Source organism: Diprion similis, chromosome 8 (assembly GCF_021155765.1).
Source record: "Diprion similis isolate iyDipSimi1 chromosome 8, iyDipSimi1.1, whole genome shotgun sequence".
In the NCBI taxonomy this organism is placed as follows: Eukaryota; Metazoa; Arthropoda; class Insecta; order Hymenoptera; family Diprionidae; genus Diprion; species Diprion similis.
This window is the reverse complement of record NC_060112.1, coordinates 23,069,155-23,093,049: the sequence shown is the minus strand read 5'-3', so window position 1 is coordinate 23,093,049 and position 23,895 is coordinate 23,069,155. Positions and strand designations below refer to the sequence as shown.

At 33.1% G+C, this 23,895-nt stretch overlaps 1 protein-coding gene across 3 annotated transcripts; it reads left to right on the top strand.

The window, feature by feature from the left end:
* The first annotated feature begins 721 nt into the window (after positions 1 to 721).
* LOC124408904 (elongation of very long chain fatty acids protein AAEL008004-like) lies at positions 722 to 23,895 on the top strand. 3 transcript variants are annotated; one of them, XM_046886201.1, is made up of 6 exons: positions 722 to 863; positions 12,624 to 12,694; positions 17,463 to 17,653; positions 19,271 to 19,408; positions 21,984 to 22,226; positions 23,475 to 23,895. In XM_046886201.1, the coding sequence occupies exons 2-6, from the start codon at positions 12,634 to 12,636 to the stop codon at positions 23,811 to 23,813; spliced, it is 972 nt and encodes a 323-aa protein (XP_046742157.1). In that variant the 5' UTR covers positions 722 to 863; positions 12,624 to 12,633; the 3' UTR covers positions 23,814 to 23,895. The 3 variants fall into 3 exon arrangements, with proteins under 3 accessions (XP_046742157.1, XP_046742158.1, XP_046742156.1); XM_046886202.1 differs by having other exon boundaries at positions 740 to 863; positions 12,613 to 12,694; XM_046886200.1 differs by lacking the exon at positions 722 to 863 and adding an exon at positions 10,835 to 10,908.

Below are 23,895 nucleotides of genomic sequence, written 5' to 3'. Positions count from 1 at the left end.
GTTTATGTACTCGGTTAATTCGCGCCTTTTGCAAGTATCTTTGAATATGTCATTTGAAACTCTCAAAACTGTGCTGAAGGCGCTGGTTACGGTTCTTGAACCACTGAAATAAACCGCAAACACGACATTCTGGGATGAGGATTTATTTTGTCCATGACGTGACTTTAGTCGGTTTTGCTACGAACTTCTCGTACAGGTTACCGAAGTATACCAGAATTTACCCTTGGAAATAAAAAGTACCCCTCGAACTGGATGCAAATTGTTGTGTCTTCATTCAATCTGATCCCATCACGTATACAATTTATATATCTCAAATATATTTTTCTTTACCGGTAGCCAAGATAAAAAATCCGCGTCAGGGGTCGTTGTTTTCGAGTACTTTGGTAAATTTCTGTACCTTCACCTCAAGTGCTGACGAAAAATCGTCTCCCGCGTGACGACGCAGGATGCGATACAAGCGCCTCGACGAACATTCACGGTTTGAAAATCACGCGCGCACTTGGCCACGTGACGCAAAAAACGACCTCCATTTCTAGTTCGAAAACAGCTCACAGATGGCAGTTGCTTGGCCAAGTCGGAGGGACGAAAACGCGATCGGCGCATGCGCAGAGCGACCGGTTGAATCCGCGGCCTGAGCGAAGGCAGCGAAGTTGGATTTCAGCGGTTAGAGTAGGGAAGGGCAGGCAGAGGCAGGCAGGGAGGCAGGCTCGAATAGAGTAGGGTAAGTGGCGCGGTGGTAGGGCAAGCTGCTTATCAAAATCGGCTTCGCGTCGGGGAGATTCGATAGTTTGTGCTAAACGTTGGCGGCGTGAGTGGACGTGCCCGCGTCGACGGAGTTATTATCATTTGTAGGAAAATAAATAGTAAGTGAACGTATAAAAATAAGCCGCGAATTGTTAATTCTCGGTCCGATCGTCAGTGAGCGGCGCTTAGTTCCATACACCACGTTTCATTTTATTACTTTTATTTTTACTCTTCCGTTTGTTTGGTTTTCTTCTTTTTTCCCTTCTCATCTTTTTTTTCCCTCCTCTTTTTTACCGTTCGGTTCACCCTCGTCCGAATGGTTTTCGCCTGCCATTGCGAGGTGAACGCAACGCGAATCGACGGTGCGACATTTTTTCACGCCTGATCTTACGGCGAGCATAACGATCCCTTCTCGCTTCCACAATCTCATATTTATCGCGCAACGTGCCGCAGGTGACAACCAGAGAAAATACACGGTTACGCCGTGACCTCATCCGCCTCCTCGCGGCGTTTTTCTTCTGTTTTACCATTCCCAGCGCCGAGTATCCTTCTGCTGTTTCCGGCCAACGGCCAAGCCAAAGAAGCAGGTGGGTGTCGGCCGCTCGTTGCATGTACGCGGCTTGTGTGCAAAATGGAGCTCCTGACCTACTGCTCCCGATGAGGTTGAGGTTAGGGCGCCCAAATGCCAATCGATTCCCCTGTCCACATGCCGCTATTGCTTCCACGCATCCCGGGCGTTTTTTCCGGCCCCCTTCTCTTGTTTCAAATCGTGACAAACTCAAGCAAAGAGATACATACATAACATCTTGAGGCTGGAAGCCGGAAGTAGCAAGCTGAAAATAGGGCAGGAAAGAGATTCGGCAGTAGTAAACAAAATTCGAGGGTCGGTCAGTCTCTGTGCCGTGCGTCTTCCATGACCGTTCGTGTTTTGTTTTCACGATCTGGATTTATTACATGCACACATACTTACCTATACACCTATGTGTATACGTGTTTGGTTGCTGAAAAGTGAGTAAATACATACATGCAATAGTCACCCTGCGAATACCTTGTCAGGTAGGCGCGTGCCATGCTTGTGTCAAACCGCGATTAAACAGTTGAAAGAACGTGAAGCCCGCGCAGAGACGCTAATCGCGATTAAATTAGTCTTGATATCATCCAGTTTCGCACTATGTTCGAGAGCGAGTGTGTGTGTTGTTTTTCCTGTGACTTGTGTTCTCCGTTTGAATATAAATCCAACGTTACCGCGTGCTTTAACGACGACAACAACAACAAGAACAAGAACAAGAACAAAAACAAGAACAGCGTGAAGTGGCGGCGACGAAACCGTCGATGATTATCCTCCAGTCGCTTGAAGCGAGCTCGATTTAGACTCGTGGTCTTGATCTTTTTACTTTGCGAGCTTATTCACTGGGTATATTTAATAAACTACACGTAATGTAACTGTAAAAACGGAAGCGGTGATCCCTGAGGGGATTCGCGATGCGTGTCTGTTTTTAGTAGCTCTTTCAACTACTCAAACTCGTTGTTACGTCGTTTTGTTTTTTGCGATTACTGCTGCCTCACAGTGATGGAGGTGATTTTTCGGTTATTGTCACGTTTTTATTCATCCAGACGATTGCGTAACTCTTGAAGCGTCCGCGTTCACCTCACTTCCGGTACGTAAAGAGTTCGAGAGACGACGCTGCCTACTTCCGTTGCTTCCGATGAATCGTGTTTGATCGGTCGGTTCGTTCGTTCGTTCGTTCGTTCGTTCATTCCTTTGCTCGTCCCGACTTTCTCCCTATTTGTCGATCCGCGTTCGACGCGACGAACTTCTGCTTGCTTTCCTTTTGTCTTCGAGGCATTTGTTTGCATTTTAGTGAAAAATTTTCACGTCTTTATTGCAAAGGCAATCGCGCTTTATGAGAGAAAAACGAAAAAAATTACGATCGCCGACGGTTGAAACAAACGAAGTCTCGAAGCTAGAAATCGCCACATTTTTCGAACTTTTGGAACACTTGCAGGGAATTGAACAAAAATACAAACGATCGAAAGCAGTGTTCCTAAATTCATCTTACTCGTCGATGACGAGTGACGTCACGTAACAACGCGTTAATTTGACAGAGATGGATGTGTAATTCATAAATGCATACGTGTGAATAGTAATACAATCGTGTTTTACGCATGGCACAATGACGAGCGGATAAAAGCGGAAAATTACGTATTGGGAAAGAAATAAAAATCAGGCGGGAGTTTCTGCGGTGAATTTTTATCGATGGCATTGGTGTTTTTAAATTCTTTATTTTTTTTTTTCCTTCTTATTCTTATTCTTTTACGCGGTTCAAGTATTCGCTCCTCGTTAATTTAGCATCGTAATTTCTGGATACCTATTGTATGCATAATGAGGAACGAGTGTACGGTTTGTATGTATATTTGTATGTCAAACTGTGAAGCTAGCGACCGCAGAATTGGCAGCCAGACAAGCTCGATTTCTTTTAATCAACTTTTTTAATCGCAGACCATATACGCGAAAATGTCGTTCATACATCCTATTTTTCGATTAGATTTAACAGAATGTTTATCATCATGTTTCGTTACTTTGTATATTCTCTATAAACGAGTCTCTGCAGTTGTATACCTATAGTGTATAGTTCGAATTTACATTCGTATTTGAATTCGAATAATATCTCACGTCATAATTAATCTCCTATTTAAGAACACTTTGTATCTTATCTCGGTAATATATGAGGCTGAAGTTTATAACTTTATTGTAATATGAATCACGTTTCGATAAAGTCGTTATTTCATTATTGCAGGAATGTATGAAATGCAGTGAATCATAATAATTGACAAAACGTATATGAATATCTTGAAAACTTGACTAATCCAAAGTCACTATACAATTGCAACATATTAATCCCTCCCCCCCCGTAATGTTTCGCTACTTTAAAGTTACTGACTTTAACCTCTTGGTAATATCCTGTCTACTCAATCTAATCTCGCTAATCGACTCGTCGACTATCAATAGAAAAATGAATTTTCTATTCCCCGCAGGGATTGTTGAAATTCGATTGAAACTAACAAAAGTACATGCGCACGTGTTACTTATCTTTCAATTCTTCTTCGATTACAGTGTATTACAATATACCTAATACTTGATACGAGAATGAAAAAAGTTTCTAAAAAAAGAAGAACGAAGGAAAGATTGAAACAAAGTAAAACCAAAGTTTTATACAAAATTTTTTTTATAACGCTGCGCTATTTTGACCAGCTGATATCGTTTATAGACGGATTAACTAACTACACGCAAAGCCGCCGATAAAGTAGTAAGCATAAGACAGTGGGGAAAGCAGCTGCCAAGCCATGCTGATGTTGCGTTCCAAGTATAAATGCTGATGTTGCTTCTTGTACAGGCTTGACCAAAAATCACTTTCCGCTTGGTCGATAGCTCAAAAGCCGGAACTATTGACGAAACGCGAGAAATGTAGACAAAAATAGGTGAAAAAAAGAAACGAATAAATTATTATCCTTAACGCAATTCTGCAGGTATTCATCGTAACTTGTAACATGTATATATATATATAACATACGTATAATGTAACTCCCATACATAATATTTTGCGATTTCATCACTATCGCGCTGCTTGTGACGATTTTTTCCTGTTTTTTTTCTTTCTATTTTTTTGCCCGCTTCTTTCGCGTCTTGCGGAAAAAGAAATAAAAATAGGTGAAAGTTCGGTAACAGGTTTTAATTAATTATTATTTTAGGTTATTTTTGTTATTTTTTATTTCTTTCATTGTTTCTTTTTCGGACAGACAATTACCGCAGGTTCGAAACAATTGGTCGTTGCTCTTGTTCCAGATAATAAATACCGTTATTCGTTTAATCAACTTATTTTTTAACCTTCAGATGTTCATCTCACCATTAAATATAAACGAAAGGATTAACTGAAAAAGTAATTCATTCTTGCAAATATTACCTTTCCGCATTTTATTTTTTATATTTCTTTCATCAAATCGCTGAGAAATTTTTCTTCTCCTCGCACCGCTATACCCTGGAACTCAACTTTTGTCGCATATTTGTATATAATATATATATACACACACACAAGAATCGAATAAATTTTTTTTTTTTTCACTTCTCTTTTTGTTTGTTTTATCATTCCGTCATGAAATATCCGTCGTAATTTTTCGTTGCGTACGGGCAAAACAGAAAACAGTACGACGAAGATTTTTGACAACACGAAGAAACAAATAAATAAATAAATAAATAAATAAATAAATGAACGAAGAATGTCTTCGAAAGAATAACCTGAGCGTGTTAACGTCTGTAACTTTGAAATCCGACTTTCGATCGGACCGAGGAGATCGACATAATGATAATGATAATCGTCGTCATCGTCGTCATTTCTCCTTATTTCTCTTTCTCTCGGGGAGCAAACTCCGCGACGCGTCATTATACGAATAAGTATTACGCAAGATTAAAGACGTTGAAAAAACCGCGAGAAAGTTACTAAATACTTGCCCAGTCCTGCTCGCTGCTCGCTGCTCGCTACTCGCTACTCGCTACTCGCTGCTCACGGTCTCACCGTTCCAACGACACTTGTACATATAAATCACATTTATTTATTTATTTATATACATATATACTTATACATGTATGTATGTATGTATACATTTTAGGTATAACTAAGCTTAAGTAAGTAAGTAAGTGTGTTAAACACTCGCAACTTTGCTAATTATTATTTAATGCAAGTACAATGAAAGAGGTGAAATAGTGCGAAAGAAAAGAAAGGAAGGGGAAAAAAAAAGAAAAGAAAACTTTTCGCAACGAGACGGGAAACGAAGAAACTTTGATTAATATTTTTTTCATTTGTTTGATTGATATGTCTTTGCTTTTTTTTTTTTTCAATTTTTTTTTTTTCCTTCCTTTTCCACTTAATCCTCACTTTTTCTTCTCTACTTCGTTTCACACCGCGAACACACACGTGTGTAATATTATATGCCTGCGTAAGAAAAAAAAAAAAAAAAAAATTAAAAAAAAAAAATTAAAAAAAAAAAATGTTGGCGCGTATTGTAACTTCTGTGAATAATCAACAACCCGTTTTCAGCCCCGTCGTCGCGTTACGTCAGGTTCGAAAGTTTTCGGTCAATAACGATTATCCTTATGTCGTACGTATGCCCCGTTCCCTGACAACTCGACCCACTTATAAAACCCCGCTGCGAAGAATCATCTCGCGGTTAAACTTCTTGTAATACTTACTTACTTTTTTTTTTCTTACAAATAATACATCATTGTTTGTCGTTTTGTTTTTGTTTTTTTTTTGTTGTTTTTTTTTTTTTTTTCTTCTTTACGCTTAGCTCCGTTTTTTCATCGGACATTTTTTCAACCGTTGACAAAATTTTTTTTTTTTTTTTCTTACGTTTTTCATTTCTTGCTTCTACCTTATACATTTATTTCCGCTTGATTATTTGAATTTTATAGATTCAATTACATTTATTTTATAATTGTCGTTTTTTTTTTTTTTCTCTATTCTCTTTTTTCAAAGCGCAATATATCGCAATTGAAAAATTTTTTCCTCCCCCATTTTTCCGTCATACTGTGTTAGTAGAAGTTACTTTGTGTGTCCGTATTATTAATAATGATAATAATGATAGTGTGAAACATATTATAGATGAGATACACGTAATCGACGGACTCGACTTTTTAATTTATTTTATATAAAGACGCGCGCTTTTCATTTGCTAACTAACCATACACATCTACTATACACACATATATATTCTAGAATTTCATTCTAACCGGAAGTTCCGAGAGAATTTCACGAGATTTCAACGCGGTGACTATACATATATATGTATATATATATATATATATATATATTTGAGCTGTTGCGTAATGAATTTAAAAAATCATTTATTCATCTTTACTTATTTACAGGTACATGTTAGTGTCTGCGGGCGTGTGTGTGTGTGTGGGTGTGTGTGCGTGTGTATATATATATAGAGAGATATATAATATAAACGCTTGCAAACATCTCGATTCTCAAAAAAAAATTCGTTTTTTTTTCTTAGCTCCTCTCTTTGTTTCTTCTTTTTTTTTTTTATAAAAATGGAATTGCAATTTCGCAGGTGAAAATATATCTAACAACTCGAAAGTTGCGGGTTGATGCATCGACGTGATGTACATAAATAAAGTTTGTAAATAAAAAAAATCAAACCACGATTATTAAAAATAATTTGGCGAATTTCTATGTAACATCATGCTTAAATCTCTATTACGCAGCTGCGAATCGAATCGCCGCACTTTTACTCTTCATTTGCGGTTTCAATTCGCCTCGAGGATATATGCCTGAAAATTTTCACCACATGTAACACTCACACACGTGGTCCCGTTGTAATTCATTATTCGTTAGATACTCTCCGTCGTACGGAGATCGAAAGATTTCATGTATCAAGAATGCTACGCGACGCTGTCTCGGTTGACGAACCTTTATCGAAACCTGTTGCTGCTGCAGGATTAATTAACTTCATTTTTTACTTCTATACGGATATAAATTTTTAATTTTTTTTTTAAGATTTGCCTCGTTCCTCAATTTCCATTTTAATCATAAATAATATTATTTATCTTCCATTGATCTATACAGATTTTAGAAGAAAAACTTTTTTAATACGTATGTACGATCGATTGTTCATATAATCGTTTATCGTAATGCGTTTCAGGAATGCGGAGAGTTTTTTTTTTTTTTTTCTGAAAAAATATTACGCCGTGTAACGATTTAACGATACTATCGTGTATAAAAAAAAGTAGTTAAAATGATCGATGGATTTCGTGTTTGAGGAACAAGAAAATGTTTGTTTGGTGTAAAGAATGTTCGAGAGAAAATTTCTTGTAAAAACATCTCGTAATAATAATTGTTGTTGTCGTTATTATTATTATTATTATTATTATTATTATTATTGATTACAATTACGTTGCAACTTGTACGAGTTGGGATGCTTTTTACTCACTTTATTTTCGTTTTTCAACTCTTACTTCATATTTTTCTTTTCGTACTTTTTTTCTTCTGCAACAACTCTGCAATCTCATACACGCAAGCATAAACACACTTATGTAGTAAAATACGTGCAAATACGTTGAAACGCGATAAAAAAAAAAAAAAAAAAACATCGACACATTTTGCACTTTATTTTCTTCATTTTTCTTTTTTTTCTCTTTTTCATACGTCACGTTGCGATGATTGATTAATAGAACATTTTCTTTCCCCTACTCGATTTATTGGATATATGTGTGCAAAAGGTGATAAAAAAAAAAAAAAAACACTTACGCGTTTTTCTCTTTCTTTCTTTCTGTCGTTTTTTTTTTTTTTTTCTTGTTGTTTTCCCTCGTCTCCTTGTTTCGTTCAGCTTCTTCCTTGACGAATCGAGCTTGTACGAAGATATGATATATGTAATAAATCGTTTGGCAAAAGCATCGTCGTCGAGTCGTATTCTCCTTAATCGATGTCTACTGTAACATGCAACCTGACCCTTGACGCAAGAATTCCGAATACGAAACTTATGTTATATAATGTATACATATATGTATATATATATATATATATATATATGAAGAAGAGAAAGAAGAAAAGTTCGTTGTGTCATTCGTACTCGGTTAGGGAAAAAAAAAAAAAATGTCCCAGCAGGTCGACTAAAGGTTTTGGGTTGATTTAACCATTTTTTAAAACATTTTTTAATACAAATTAAACGTTGATGCGATAAATTAATTGTTGAAATTGAAAAATATTTTTGTTTCATGTATTCACTAACAGAAATGCTGGGATATTATGTTTAGTTAAATTTTTCTTACAGTGTAATAATGACTATTTATGCACCATCGGTGTCAACTGCATTATAATAAATAAAGTTGTGCATGTGCAGCGCGTTATTTTAACGACAAATTTTTACCGCCGTGTGAAGATTTTATTTTTTTTTATTTTTCTCTCTCCTTAGACTTTGTTTCGTATCTTTTACACTCCGCGAAGTCTGATCGCGGGTTTTACTCTCGACTGACGTCAAACGCGAAACGACTTTGCCTTAGTATTAACCGATAAATAATATCGTTCGTTTACTGCACATATTTGGTTGCTGATTTAATTGACTTATATATTTAAAAGACTTGTGCAGAAATTTTACGTATTTCGTAAGTATGTATTTAAATCTTTGCACAAACTTGGCTTCTTCTTCTTCTTCTTCTTCTTCTCCTCCACCACATTCTTGTCAACAATTGTTTAATTAACTTTTATTCTACGGAAGTTCGTTCGGTTTTTTTTTTTTTTTTTTTTTTTTTTTTTATCTCTCTTCTTCTACGTACACGTGTATTTACACATCGAACGAGAAATCTCGGATTTCCATAAATCAAGCAGAGATGATGGATTAAAAAAAAATTAAATAATAACAATAAAATTTCAAATCTATAGGTATACAATATAAATACGATAGGGTATCTCAAAATACTTCATACTAATATGAAAATTAGTAGTTGCGAAATTATAACAACGTTTAGAAGTCTGAAGATATGCGAAATAGAAATTCAAACATTACGATGACAATAATGATTAAAATGAAAAAAGAAAAAAGAAAAATTTATACATATAACTCGCGTCGAGGTAAAAATTGAAAAATTTCTCGACGGATTTTCTTTTTTTCCTACCTTTTTCTAATGGTTGAGCATAAATGTTGATTGTTTTTTTTTTTTTTTTTTTTCTTCTTCTGCTCCCTTCGTTTCTCTTCGGGCACAAGCCGTCGCGCGCGGCATATAAAACGCAAGTAGTTTGCCGAAGACGACGAGGCGTCTATAGATTGAAAGTTGAAGCCGCGTGACTTGTCCAAAGATGGTAAATACGGAACTACATATATACGCATGTAACGATAACACGTAACGGAGCCACCGCGGCGTGTTCGCCTTCGTGATTTCAGCATTTTCTTATTTAATTAACGATGACGTGTAATGCAGCTGCAAACTCGCGTCGGCGGAAGGATATATATATATATATATATATATATATATATGATATCAAATTCTCGGCCTTATCAAGGAAGGAAGAAAGTGAAATTAGGTGGGGAAAAAAAGAAACGATCGAATCTGATATGATGTCTTATTTTCTTTTTCTTTTTTTTAATTCTTTTTTTACTTTTTTTTTTTTTTCTTCCAACGTTTTTCGGTCTCGTATTAATAAGTAGGGAATTCTGTAGTCTAGGTATCGTAAATTTTAGAATCTTCTAGTGGGGAAAAAAAAAAAAAAAAAAAAAAACGATTAGAATTAAACGAAAACCTAAAAAGTCGAAAGGGAAAAAAATTTGAAAATTCGAAAACGAAAAAAAAATTCAAAACAAAGAGAAACGAAAGTGGTGAAATTTTATCAAACCAGCAATTGACAGAACTGAAAATCTTTGATCATTAGGAATTCCGATGTTTCACATTTTTAAACTTTCTCATTTTCGCATTTTTCGTAATTTACTCTTGTAGGAGTTATGCTCTTTCGGATATTTGCCCTTTTCAAAGTTTTATCTTTCGTCGAAGCTTGATTTCTTTACTTTAAATTTCGCTACGAAAAAATTCAAAATTCAAAATTTCACCCTCGCCGATTATATATATATATAAACATATATATATATCGCGAATTACTCAAGCATCTCGAACCCGAAAAAGGGGTTATCATAACAGCCCTGCTCTACATGCAATTTTGAAAAAAAATCCCTCAAACACACATTTTCATTCAACAAAAAAAGCAAAGAAACTCCACGATTTCTTCGAAATCACGATATTAAATTCCTACAATTAATACCATTTCTTTATTTTAACGTCAAATGAAAACCGCATTGTACCTAGTTTCTTTTTATTCAAAATTTCATAAATAGAATCGCGCTATATGTATATATATATATATACAGATATATATATATATGAAGCCCTTTCTCACGTTTGCGATATGTATGGTACATGGTCTTCGATATTTCGCGACACATTATACGTCAACGTCGAAATCTGCCAAGACGCAGCCCCCTAATATATATCGATCAAAAAAACCAAACCCAAAAAAAAAAAAAAAAAAGAAAAAGAAAACAAGTTTCCCTCCAATGGTTAGTGGAGGCCAGGGCACCTGGAATTCAGATGATGCAAGGGGAGCTAATTTGGAGAAGGCATGTCGAACTAGATGCGCTATATATATATGTCTACACACTCTCACACACACACACGCACACACGCACGCACCTATGTGTTCCTATGTTTAATGCAGCGCGGTGCCTTCACGTTACGTTACGTTCGGCGAAATTAGGTCGGCTTAGGTTAGGTCGGACGAAGAATTACTCTATTACTGGCCGCGTAGGGATGCGTAGGTGTTTGTGTGTGTGTGTGTGTGTGTGTTGCCCTGCATTACGCGCCGGCATGTAATGGCACAGAAGAAGTAGAATGAGGAGGAGGAGGTAGAGGAGGAGGAGGAGGAGGAGAAGCCTCTTATGTGTATTATTGATAAAACTATACCACCTATACATGTATGTATGTATAATATAGTGGGGCCATCTAATGAACAGCCTAGTCGCGCTTCGGTGCAGTCATTTGATAAAAGATGATTCGATTAAAAAATTAGGTACGATTATTACAGGGAGGGACGTATGTATCTCTTGTACTATTTTTTTTATATGCGCGCGCGCGTGTGTGTGTGTGTGTATATATTTTCTTTGGTAAAACATAAAAATTTTTACGTATTAATAATAATCGTAAGGAAAATACAATTTTCCTAGGATTATTTATTAGTATTTCGTATAAAGTTTGATGTTTTTGATGAGGAAAATTGAATTATCTTATCTCTCGTGCAACGTGAGAGTTTTTTTATATGAAAATAATAACGAATACTAGGAATTATTGAGAAGATTTTTATAATGTGTAACGAAAATATATAAAATAAATAAGAGAGAAGTATTTTTTCAACCGATTAATATTCGTCTCGTTAGTATAATTAATTTGCCATCGATATCGGTACGCGGTAATATATTGATTTTTTGAAAAACTTGGCCAATTTGTAATGCGTTATATGTACATAGAATTAATTTCAACCTCATCTAATCTTTTATAATAAATCTTTTATTACAAAAACCTGATTCGTTTTAGAAATTTCTGTTGGTAACATTCGGATGATTTTGGAACAACGGGTAGGACAAGAAAATATAAATTCTTATAACGATATATGTGTGATAAAAAAAAAACGGGATTTATTATACTTTTTGCTTAAAGTGAATCAGCTGCTTCTTCAAATTCGAATCTTGTAATATTTTCTTGATAAAAAAAGTAACTTTTTCAAGTTATATTTTATTCTGTTTATTTTTATTTTTTCCACTCCTATCTCGATATCGGATAGACGAATACTTAGTCCGATGCTGGATTGCGACAAGAATTACAAATTTTGTAGATTTTTTTTAGCGCTATAAATTCTGCCTTTTCCTGAAATCACGAATATTTATACGTTGACTTGACGTAATGAAAATTCAATGATAATTAAAGAAATTAATCTTACGGTTTTAATTCAACTCTAAACAAGTTGAAAAATCCATGTTGCTTGTTTTTTTTATTTTTTTTTTTTTATTCTTTCTCCAAATTTCATGAATTTTTCAACCTTCAATTTCGTGAAAATCGGACCATTTCACTTACTATTCGTCGTGATATTGGAATCTGAATATCGCAATTCCGAGATCAGATTCGTAATCGGTGAACGGAAAAACCGGCGAATGAAATTTTTTTCCCTAAAAAATTACCCACCCGATATATCAACCCTTGCGGGGTTTCAAAAACGATTTTTCATAACAGTATTACGTGAATGAATATCTAATAGTATTTTTCATTTACAGTACTCTTTCAGATACGTCAAAATGACGAGCGTAGTAGCAGATCTTGTACATGGATACAGGGACCTAATGGACAACAAGTCCGGTGAGTAAAAACAATTGTTAATTCAAAGTTTCACTGAGAAAAGGGATGAAATAAAACGATCAATTCGAATCGATTACTTTCCTCTTAAAACCGATCAATTAATTAATTTTTTTTTATTTAACACGGTTAAGAAGATTATGTTATCGAACTTCTTTCTCTCTCTCTCTCTCTCTCTCGCTCTTATACAACTGCAAATATTCCTCGCAAAGTTAAAAACAATTGTGTCGAGAATTCTCGGTTTTTTTTTTCAATTTTTTTTTTTATTTCAACTCATTTTTACGGTGCGCAATAAAAACAGATGAAAAATACATATTATTATACAGTTCATACATAATACATAACATACGTCATATGTATTATATAATGCGGCAGAATGGTCGTTTACAGATGCAGATGATCATTAATAGTTTTTTCCAACTAATTTGCATTAATTATTTAATAATGTTTTGATTTTTGCACAAGTTTAATTCACGTATAATCGATTGTTTTATAACGCAATGAGTATAGGTATATAAGTAGAAGACGAAGAAACGAGACGATAAAAAAAAAAAAAAAAAAAAAACAACTATCACGACTAAATTCGCGTAGATACTTGATACAATTAATTATTATTATTGGATGGAAATTCCACGACAGCAATTTTTTACACACACGAACACAAAAAAAATCATAATATCATAATTACAGTATTTTCCATGATATGTAGTTTTGTTACTTCCGAATAAATGTTATCGTTCGTTTATTTTAACATTAATATATAATTTTATGCAAATACTCTGCAACGCAGGCTTAATATAATCTTGAAATAAATAAATAGATAAATAAATAAATAAATAAATAAATAAATAAATAAATAATAGATAGGCAACGTCGATTTCTTACATACAACAATTTATCAATCTGGCCAATTGACGTAGGTCGGGGTGCAGTTCAGGTCCGGCCAAATCGTCGTTACATGCGCGTTCATTACAGACGACAAGGTGCAAGGCAAGTCGATCACACAACGCACAGTTGTCATCGATCCTCTCGGCTGGCTATAGAGTTTAAACTTTAAGGTATACATAACTTTCACCGCTCAGAGTCAAGAATCGGTTGCGTATATTCAATATTCATACGTGGCGCGCGTTATTGCGTAACCGGCAAACCCGTTTAATCGCATGAATCGCACACGCACGCACGATATTTACGGGGCATTCCCTGCCAACTCTGTACGATTAAACTTGGATTTTATCTCGCCTCATTTTGATAATATTCCTAGTTTTTTTTTTTTCTTTCCTTTTCTTTTCTTTTCTTTTCTTTTCTTTTCTTTTCTATGCTTGGAAAAAATTAAAGTAACAAACGGCTTACAGCCTTCGAACAAAGTTCATAGAGAGAAAGAATGAATAATATCCAATTAGAATTTTAAAATGTAAATTCAAATTCGTGATTAAACGATTTTAAAGTCCTCGGATTACAGGAATATATGAGAATTCTTTTTAATTTTGAACTACTGTAATGAATCCATCTTTGGAAATTTTGAAAATCTGACTTTGGTTCGTTATCCATGACCCCAAAAAACGTCTGCCTACCAATTTTTACCAAAATCGGAATATTTTTATATTCTTTTTTTTTTTTTCACCATATTGGATCGCCATTTTGGATACCGCAAATATTTTCATTCGAGTCGATTCGACCATTCTCAACATATCTTTATTACAATAAAATATATACGAAGGAAAAAAAGTTCTTCCCGTGTTAATTTCCACGAGAAACTTCGATCACGATTTAGACTATCTTAGAGTTGAGGTAAAAATTACAGAAAAAATTAGCCAATTGTTTTTTAATGTTTTTTTTTTAACACAGACGTCTATGCGAAAAATATTAGAGGTGATTATCTAAACTTCGAAATTTGGTTAAAATATATGATGTATATAATTATTACGTTATATATATATATATATACTTATTTTACAATTTTTTACGTGTTCTTTTTTACTTTTTCTTTTTCTTCCCTTTCTTTCTCTTCCTCTTGAAATATTTCAACAACGCGATCATTCAATTGCTAGTTTTATGTAACCTCCACAAAATCAAACTATCAAGGTTGTCTTGCGAGAGCTGAAATTAAGAGGAAAAATAATTGAACAAATATTCTAGGAGCGAGCCACTGTACTTCACGGCCTCGGTCTTTTAATACTAATAATAATAATAGTAATAATAATAATAATAATCATGGCGGTGGTGATGATATTATCATAATTCTCAAGCAGGAACTGTGACGGTCTCACAGTTGATCGTACGTCTAATTTTTAAACGTTTTTTTTTTTTTTTTTTCTTCCCTTTATCCCTGCATAAAAATCCTGCAAAATTATTTATAACTGTCCAATTTTTCAGCCAAAAATATTGTTTTCCTTAGTTTTTTTTTCCTTTTTTATTCTTCTCGTTCCCAGTGACGTTCGATAATAATTACAGTTCTATATAGCTACACGAATGATTGGTATTAAAAATAATAGATTTAAATAACAATATAAATATATATGTATTATATATATATATATATCTAATATATTTCACAGAAGTCGAGCAATCTTATTAAATTATCACCGAATTCATGCTGCGATTCGAGCAAAAGATTTACACAAAATGTATGTAGTATACATACATGTATTTGTGTATGTGTTAATTATAGGATGAATTACTAATTGAATTGATAAACATTGTATACATATAATTCACTTAATACAATCATCGTTTCAAGTTAGCGATAAAAATTCAATCTGGATTATAGGAATAGATTAGATTATAGATAGAGTTAGATTAACCTCAATTATTAATAGTAGAGACAATAGTTGATTATTTAAACCCAAAAAAAAAAAAAAAAAACAAACAAACAAACATGAAAAAAAAAAAAAAAAAATAACGATTCATCATTCTAAATCGCGTATATATTGTACACAGATTATTGGCGTTAATTATTATTGTTAAACTTTGCAACGGGTCAGTGATTTATTAATTAATAAACGATAAAAAATTATACTCGTTTCTTGAAAAGATAAGCAAAATAAAATTCCGGCATATATATATGTATAGCGTAGAATTATTAAGTACAGATCATTTCTGTGTATTATACTCGATGCGAATTACGAATATTTAACCAAATTCTTGCAAATCTTGTTGATATAATAATTAATAAAGAACGCGATAATCCCGAATCGTTGATATAACGATTACAATGAGATATAATTAATCGTATCCGAACGTACAACGAGTATCAATTAGTCTTCATCAATTTACACGATTTATTTATTTCTCTGTGTATAACGATGTTAATTAATATATTAATACAAGACAATATTACTATATATGTATATATGTATAAAATTAAGTCAAGAAGTTTATACGGATATAATAACCATGTTTATTATCTAGCTGGCCGAATGATAACCCTGAATTCTATATGAAGAAATAATAATAATTATTATTATTATTATCATATAATTATACTCGTGCATATAAAAATTTTTTTCACTGTCAAGAATCGTGTAGTACTTTTCCAAAATAGCATCTTTTTACTTCACGTTTTTGTTTTCGTCTTGCTATTTTGATGGCGTATTTCGCTGTTTTTTTTTTTATTTTTTTTTTTTATTTTTTTTTTTTTTTTACCTCTTTTTTTCTATTCTACACGGATTGCGTTTAACGACGATAATAACGCTGTTCGCACCCTCGGAAATCGTGAATCGTTTGTCATCGCAATATAGTCGTACCTCTATACCTATAACGATGGAAAATTACAGGTAACCGATTATATAGTGAGAAAAACACGGAGACATGCTTCAACGTTCTTTTATAACTGTGACGTATTTTCTTTTCATTTTTCACTTCCCGGACTTCTCTTCGTCTTTTTTGTTCTCACAGATTCATGATCGAAAAATTTCTACCAGTACAATTATTATAATGTATAAAAGTCTACGTGACGCGGTATTTCGCGATAGAAAAAAGAAAGGAAATCATCGATGAACCCTGAACTTGTGCATGTTTAGTCATATTATTAAATTTAATATATATATATATATATATATATATATTTATACACACACTCACACACGTTAAAGACGTACATTATATAACTTTGATCACGTTAGCTTTGTAAATCGATCCTTGAGACCCGCCGAATAGATTGAAATACAGATTGATTTCCTTTCGATACCCAGAAATCACAGCTGGATATATGTATGATTTAATTCTTATAACAAAGTGATGTTTTTTCTCTTTTTTTTTGGTTTTGTTTTTTTTTTCCTCCTCATTGCTTCACTCGAGTTCTCCTAGGTTTGGTAAAATTCATTTTGAAAATGCAATCAATTAAAGAAAAATAACAGAGAAATTTTTAATTGCACTGCGTGATGAGGGGAAAAAATCTGCGATTATATCAGTAGTATTATAAAACACTAGGGGGGGGGGGGGGGAAAAATAATTTTCCGAACGAGTCCGAATATATATATATATTTAATAAAAAATTTCTGTACTTTGAATAGTGTCGATATTTTCCAGCGCAATAATTTTCGAGTAAATAAATAAATAAACAAATAAATCAATAAAATAACTAATTCAATTTATCTCGTCCATATTCGCTATAATGCGCAGCGGGGGGTGGAGGGGGGGGGGGGGGGGTACAAATAAAAGTTGCAGGTTAAAAAAAAATAAATAAATTAATGATGAAAAGCAAAAAAAAAAAAAAAAAAAACAAAAAAAAAAACAACAAACTTTGGAATGACGAGTTATAATTTTATTCCAGATCCCAGGGTGAACGATTGGGCGATGATGAGCAGCCCATTTCCGACCGTACTTATATGCCTGAGTTACGCGTACTTTAGTAAAGTAATAGGACCAAGGCTAATGGAGAACAGAAAGCCCTTCAATCTGAGGCACGTCCTTATCGTCTACAATTTCATACAGACAGTATTTTCAACATGGATATTCTACGAGGTGCGTATTTTTGACGACCTTATTTTTTTTTTTTCTGGGTCTCGTGTGACAAAATGTTAGTTTTTGATGTTTTAAGAGCCCACTCCAAAGGACAGCACAAAAAAAAAATTTTAAAAGGTCGCTCCAAATTTTTAAAAATGTCAAAAAATTAAATTAAAAAAATTATATTTTCAGTATTTTGTTTGATTTTTAATTCATGTCGTGGTGTATTGTTATCGATTCTTTCTTACTATATTAAAGAAAAAAAATTTATCAAATTTTAATATGAATATTAAAAGGTCGCTCGAAAAGATCTAAAGAAATGCACCAAAAAATTGAAAAAAAATTATGAGCGTACCTTTCAAAATTCAAATTTTGAACTGAAACTTTCGGAAACTTATTTTTTTTCTACCAATTTGTATCGCAAATAATATGAAATGAATGAAGATATATAGTATCGAAAAAGAAAAGGAAAAATAAATTCATATCGTTAGTATAGGGATGAAGAAAAAATTTCACTTGGTGTAGTTTTTTCACATCGCAATTAGTGGTTATTAAATGTGTACAACATGGTAAAAAGTTAACGCAAATTGAGAGAAGCGAATAATAACGTCGCGTCGAAAATATGCAAATGATCCTTTATGAAAGTACGCGTATTAAGTCGGATAGTTACGTCCGCGTTTTATGTAAAGTGTAATTCATAGTCTTGAAGACTTTAAGAGGTTTAATTGGTGCTAATTTTTCAATCCTTGATTCCCTGCACTGGTTTTCCGACGATATAGATATACAAGCACGTACCTACAACGACTTGTGTCCTGCGTTATACGACTGCGAAATTTTATCTGGCTCAAGTCTGCTGAAACTTTATCGTTATGATGCATCTTTGGAAAAATTTTTTGTTTCGCAATTTTAGGATCATTTGAAATTTAGCAAAGTGTTAATACTTATATGTATGTACACTATCGACAAATTAAGATTTTCTAAATTCAACTTCTTGCCTTAACGATTATTTCGATTCTTATTTCTTCGCATAATATCTGCGATATGAAATAATAATATTGAAAAATAAATAAATAGTCACCATTACGTTAAATCCGCTCGGTGACTATAATTTATGTATAAATGGTTGAGTAATGTTTAAATTATTCTGCTTCTAAAATGCGGCAGTGAAATTTTATTTTACATACATATATATATATATATATATATATATATATATATATATATATATATATATATATATATATATATATATATATATATATATATATATATATATATATATATATATATATATATATATATATATATACAACCAGTACCTAACTGGTTTTTCATTTTTCTAAAAAAAAGAATAAAAATAAATACACCTACGAGGTCCTGATCCTCCGATTCTTAATTTGCAAATTGAAACAGTTGTATATAACTGTAAAATTTGTGCAAACTAATTGTGCAAAAAAAAAATTAAAAAAAAAACTGCACGGCGAATGTCAGTCAAGAGATTTGAATGAGAAAAAGAAAAATGGGAATAAAACATTCTGTCTTTTAGTTTATAGGCTGGATTAAACTGGCCATATTTGCGGGACTCGTTTTTCATTTTTACACTTTTTTTAATCTGCTCACCTTTCGCATTTACAGTACCTGATGAGCGGCTGGGCGAGAGGATACAGCCTGAGGTGTCAGCCAGTCGATTACTCAAACAATCCGTTGGCCCTGAGGATGGCAAACACTTGCTGGTGGTATTATTTCAGCAAGTTCACAGAATTCTTTGACACGGTAAATAAGGAAGTTTCAAAAATTTTTACACCATTTTTGAATTTGTGATTATTTTTTATTCACTTTGATTTCATTTGTTTTTCATTCTTATTTCTTTTGTCTATTCTCAAAGTCGATTTTAATCATCTGTTAGATCGTATCGCACGTGATATAACGTATAACGATGCGTTAGCTGTTATGCTCGAGAAAAGTTTTTAATTGAAATATATATTGTATGTAATATGCATTGAGTTTCTCTTCAATATCGCTTTTTGATTCGTATGATAAACTGTTTGAAGATGATATAATCTCAAATATGTACGATCACTTGTTAAAAATAACGTCTTGAATAATAACATTTGCTAAACGAAATATGTGCAAAATACACGCTGCTTGCTTGTCACGTACTAGGGCCGAAGGTTTTAAAAATTTCGTCAATTTTCGCACTCGATATATTTATTCAATCAGTGTTGTATGGGTTTTCAAGTCGGTGCTAAAATCTGAAACATTAACACGTGGCTGCGATGCGATAATAGTTCAAACATACGGATGGAAGCTTGCTTACTCTGAAGGAAAAATAAAATAAAATAACCATAATCATTCCACGATAAAGAAGAGGAGAAAATAAAACTCGAAAGCAAATACATGTAATGCCAACATGCTGCAAGCTTACGATGAAAAAAATACTGACATATCGAATTATAAATAAAATTTTTATAATTGGATGAGAATAATAACAGTGGTTCTAATATAACGCTTCTTCATAATTTATTTCTAATTGAAAGTTTATAATACATAAATTAATTTTTTCATCATTTATTGACCAGTTAACATTCCGACGATAGTCTCTCATCTTGATTTGTCGGTCTACTATTTTCGCTATTCCGCCCCCCGCCCCCCCCCCCCCCCCCCCCCGTATAATAGGTGTATAAATTATGAACGTTCAACCCATGCTTAAATCTTTTCATTAAAGGATACCGGAATTCCCGCTGTGGTTTATAAGAAAAATAAAAATTAAATCAAAATTGAAGAAAATTAAATAAAAGGAACCTGTTTTACGACTTAGCTTTTGATTATTCTCTCCAAAACTAGGTCCCCGTATTTAACGATTTAAATAAACGTAAAAAAAACTTTTTACAATCAATCCGATTGAGTAACATTACTCGGTCGCATATAATAAACATCCGACGATTATAATACTTTATAATAATCGTAAAAATTTTGTTTTACCTTGCGTAAGACAAATAATTTCTATTTATAATAAATATATATATATATATATATATATATATATATATATATATATATATATATATATATATATATATATATATATGTATACAAAACAATCGACTTGATCACCTTGGTAGTAGCGCATCCGGGCAATTATATTACCGGCATTAATAACTTATTGAGATTGTTTACTTTCTGCGATGTGATTTGATAGGGACGGTATGTTAATATATCAACGTTTTTGAATTCAATTTTTATTATTGATTTCTGGACAGTAATACCTCCCATTCGGATATAAATATTATTCCCGTAGTCAATGTACGAAGATGTGAAAAAAATTTATTCAACAAATATAGATAATTATATGCATATAACGTACAAGATATTGTTAAAATACGGATAATACGGAAGAAAGGGAGAAATTAAGAAAGACTCTCGGTTTCACTCAGTATAATAACAATAATTCCTACATTACTCATTATAAAGTGCTACCGGATTATTTGCGAGTTAATTAATTATGTAACCGGAACAGCATTGCATTCGGTGATGTGTATATGCACATGACCATTATGATAATTTACGACTTAAGTATATTGCAGAAAATGCAGCGTGTATAATAACAAATTGAAAGTAAATAATGAATGAACATTTTTTACACATGTAGTCCACGTCGGCTTGCGATTCGTAAAAATGTGAAAAATGTTTTTATTCAAATAAGACAGGGGGTGGGGGGACAAAAATAAGCACGGAGAAAATTATCTGTTTGTATTTCCTGCAACAGGTGCAAGTAATAGAATTCAACCATCCATTGTCTTGTTCTTGTTCTTTGGTTTTCCACTCATTCATTATTTATTTGTATATTTTACCTGTAGCCGTTTGCGATTATGTTAAAAGCCAACAATTTTCGGTACAAACACCTCGTAACGTGTGTAATAAACGCCTTCGTACAATGATAAACAAATATACAAGAATTGAATATGACGCAAGGAATTGCTTGCTTGGAAAAGCGTCATTTAATGATAATTTTTCAATTTCATTTACGTGGTGTCTCGTTTTTTTCTTTTTGCTACCGTACTTCTAATCCTTCATGTTTTCTCGAACATTTGCCACTTTATAGAAGAAAAGTAGAAGAATTTTTTTTCATAAGGAAATGTTTTTATCATTAATAATCCATTAATTAATTTTTAAACGTAATGGATCTTATCGAGAGGTAAAAAAAAAAATATATCATGTGATAAGTGAGAAATCGAATGATCGAAAAAAATGGTCGGTTTTAAAGAGAAAATAAATTGTGAAAGTTTTCTTATTATTTTACGATTTAATGCAACGTAATTAAGTTTGTTCTTCTGTTTTTTCTACATAGCTCTTCTTCATCCTGAGAAAGAAGAATCAGCACGTGTCAACCCTCCACGTCATTCATCATGGCGTTATGCCGTTCTCGGTTTGGATGGGGATGAAGTTTGCACCGGGTGGCCACAGCACGTTCTTTGCCTTACTAAACACCTTCGTTCACATCGTTATGTACTTTTACTATATGGTAGCGGCGATGGGTCCCCAGTATCAGAAATACATATGGTGGAAAAAGTATCTGACAACAATGCAGATGGTGAGTGTAGTTCGAGGAAGAAGATTAATTAAAATCAAACACAAACGCAAAGCTCAATCACCCAAAGCTAATTGGAACGCAGGAAGAAGCTAAAGATTAATCAGTCTAGAGTTGGAGTTTCGTTATCTTTCTTCGTCACCTTATATTTCCTTTCATTTTTATGGTCAAGTCAGTTTTGTTGAGGCCAAATCTCTCATGAGCCTTGAATATCATCAGCACACTTTTACACGGTTTCATTAAATCTCACGTCAATGGTCAGATTCAAGGTCTAAACCTTGTAATGCAAAAGCCTTGCAGAATCTCACAAGAATTTCTATTTCTTTTTTTTTTTTCTTTTTTTTTTTTCACTCTTATGTTCATTAATTTATTCACATGTATTCAGCATTCTATTTATATACTGAGTTTTGAATTATAATACCGAGTGTTTTTTTTTTTCTACACGCTGATATTTGTAAGGGTTTATTTTTGATAGGTGTTTTTTGTAATCGTCCGTCATAAAACTTATGAAAGGGCTAAAACTTGTAGTAAATTTTAATTCTACAACAATGACATTGATATACATATATTCAATGATAAGTCCCAATGACTGGGTCAAGTAAGAAACGTCTATATAATACGAATCTCGTTAGACATTGATAAGATAATGGGATTATTATAATTGCACGAAATTAATCCTTTTATTTCCTCTTTACTGTCGATAAAATTGCAAGGATCGCTTCTTCTGGACAAAATAGTTGCATCAAATAATCCAAGCATAGATTGATGACGTTGATATACGCACAGAAAACATTAGAGTGAGAAGTCAACATGAAAAAATCTAATACTTGCCAATAAATTCATCTTCCTCTCTTCATCTATTTGAATTTTATAATTATATATTTACGAGTCTCCTTCTTCGATTGATATGTACATAATAATATACAAGTAATACTTTTTTTTTACGACGTTTCTATATCATCGTAATCATCAGCATCATTCGTGGCATAAACGTACTGTCGTTCAGGTTTTATTACCTTTTAGATCGTAAATATGGCTCAGATCGTATGAATTGAACAAACACAGATAGAAGATTGCCTGTTGAATATATAAATTTTTTTTTTCTCCGTCTTTCCACTGAGAAACTGCGATTATCATATTTTTTTTTCACTAAAATTGAGGTCGATTTGATTGCGATATCTAATTTGTGACGGCATGTGAATACTGAAAAATGTATAATGTGTAACAAAATTTTTTTGTTTCAATTTGCAGGTTCAATTTGTGATGATAATGACACACCAGTTCCAACTTCTGTTTACGGAGTGCGACTACCCGAGGAGTTTCATGATCTGGATCGGTCTCCACGGAGTGTTGTTCCTCGGTTTGTTCTCCGACTTCTACAAGACGAAATACACGCGGGGTACGTCTAATGTGAAACGAGAAGCAAACTCAGGCAGTTGCATGCCAGTTTTAGAAGACGAACCGAAACCCCATCAAAATGGTGTATCGTCGTACGCAACGATTTACAACAAGGAGTACAACAGCTGTTACAGCAATGGAACGAACAATGGATACGTAGCTAATAATAATACGGAGAAAAAAGTGGCCTAAAATCAATCGACGATAAATATTTAAAAAGTAAAAAAATCACTCGTGTGTGAAAGAAAAAAAAAAAAAAAGAAGAAATAAATAA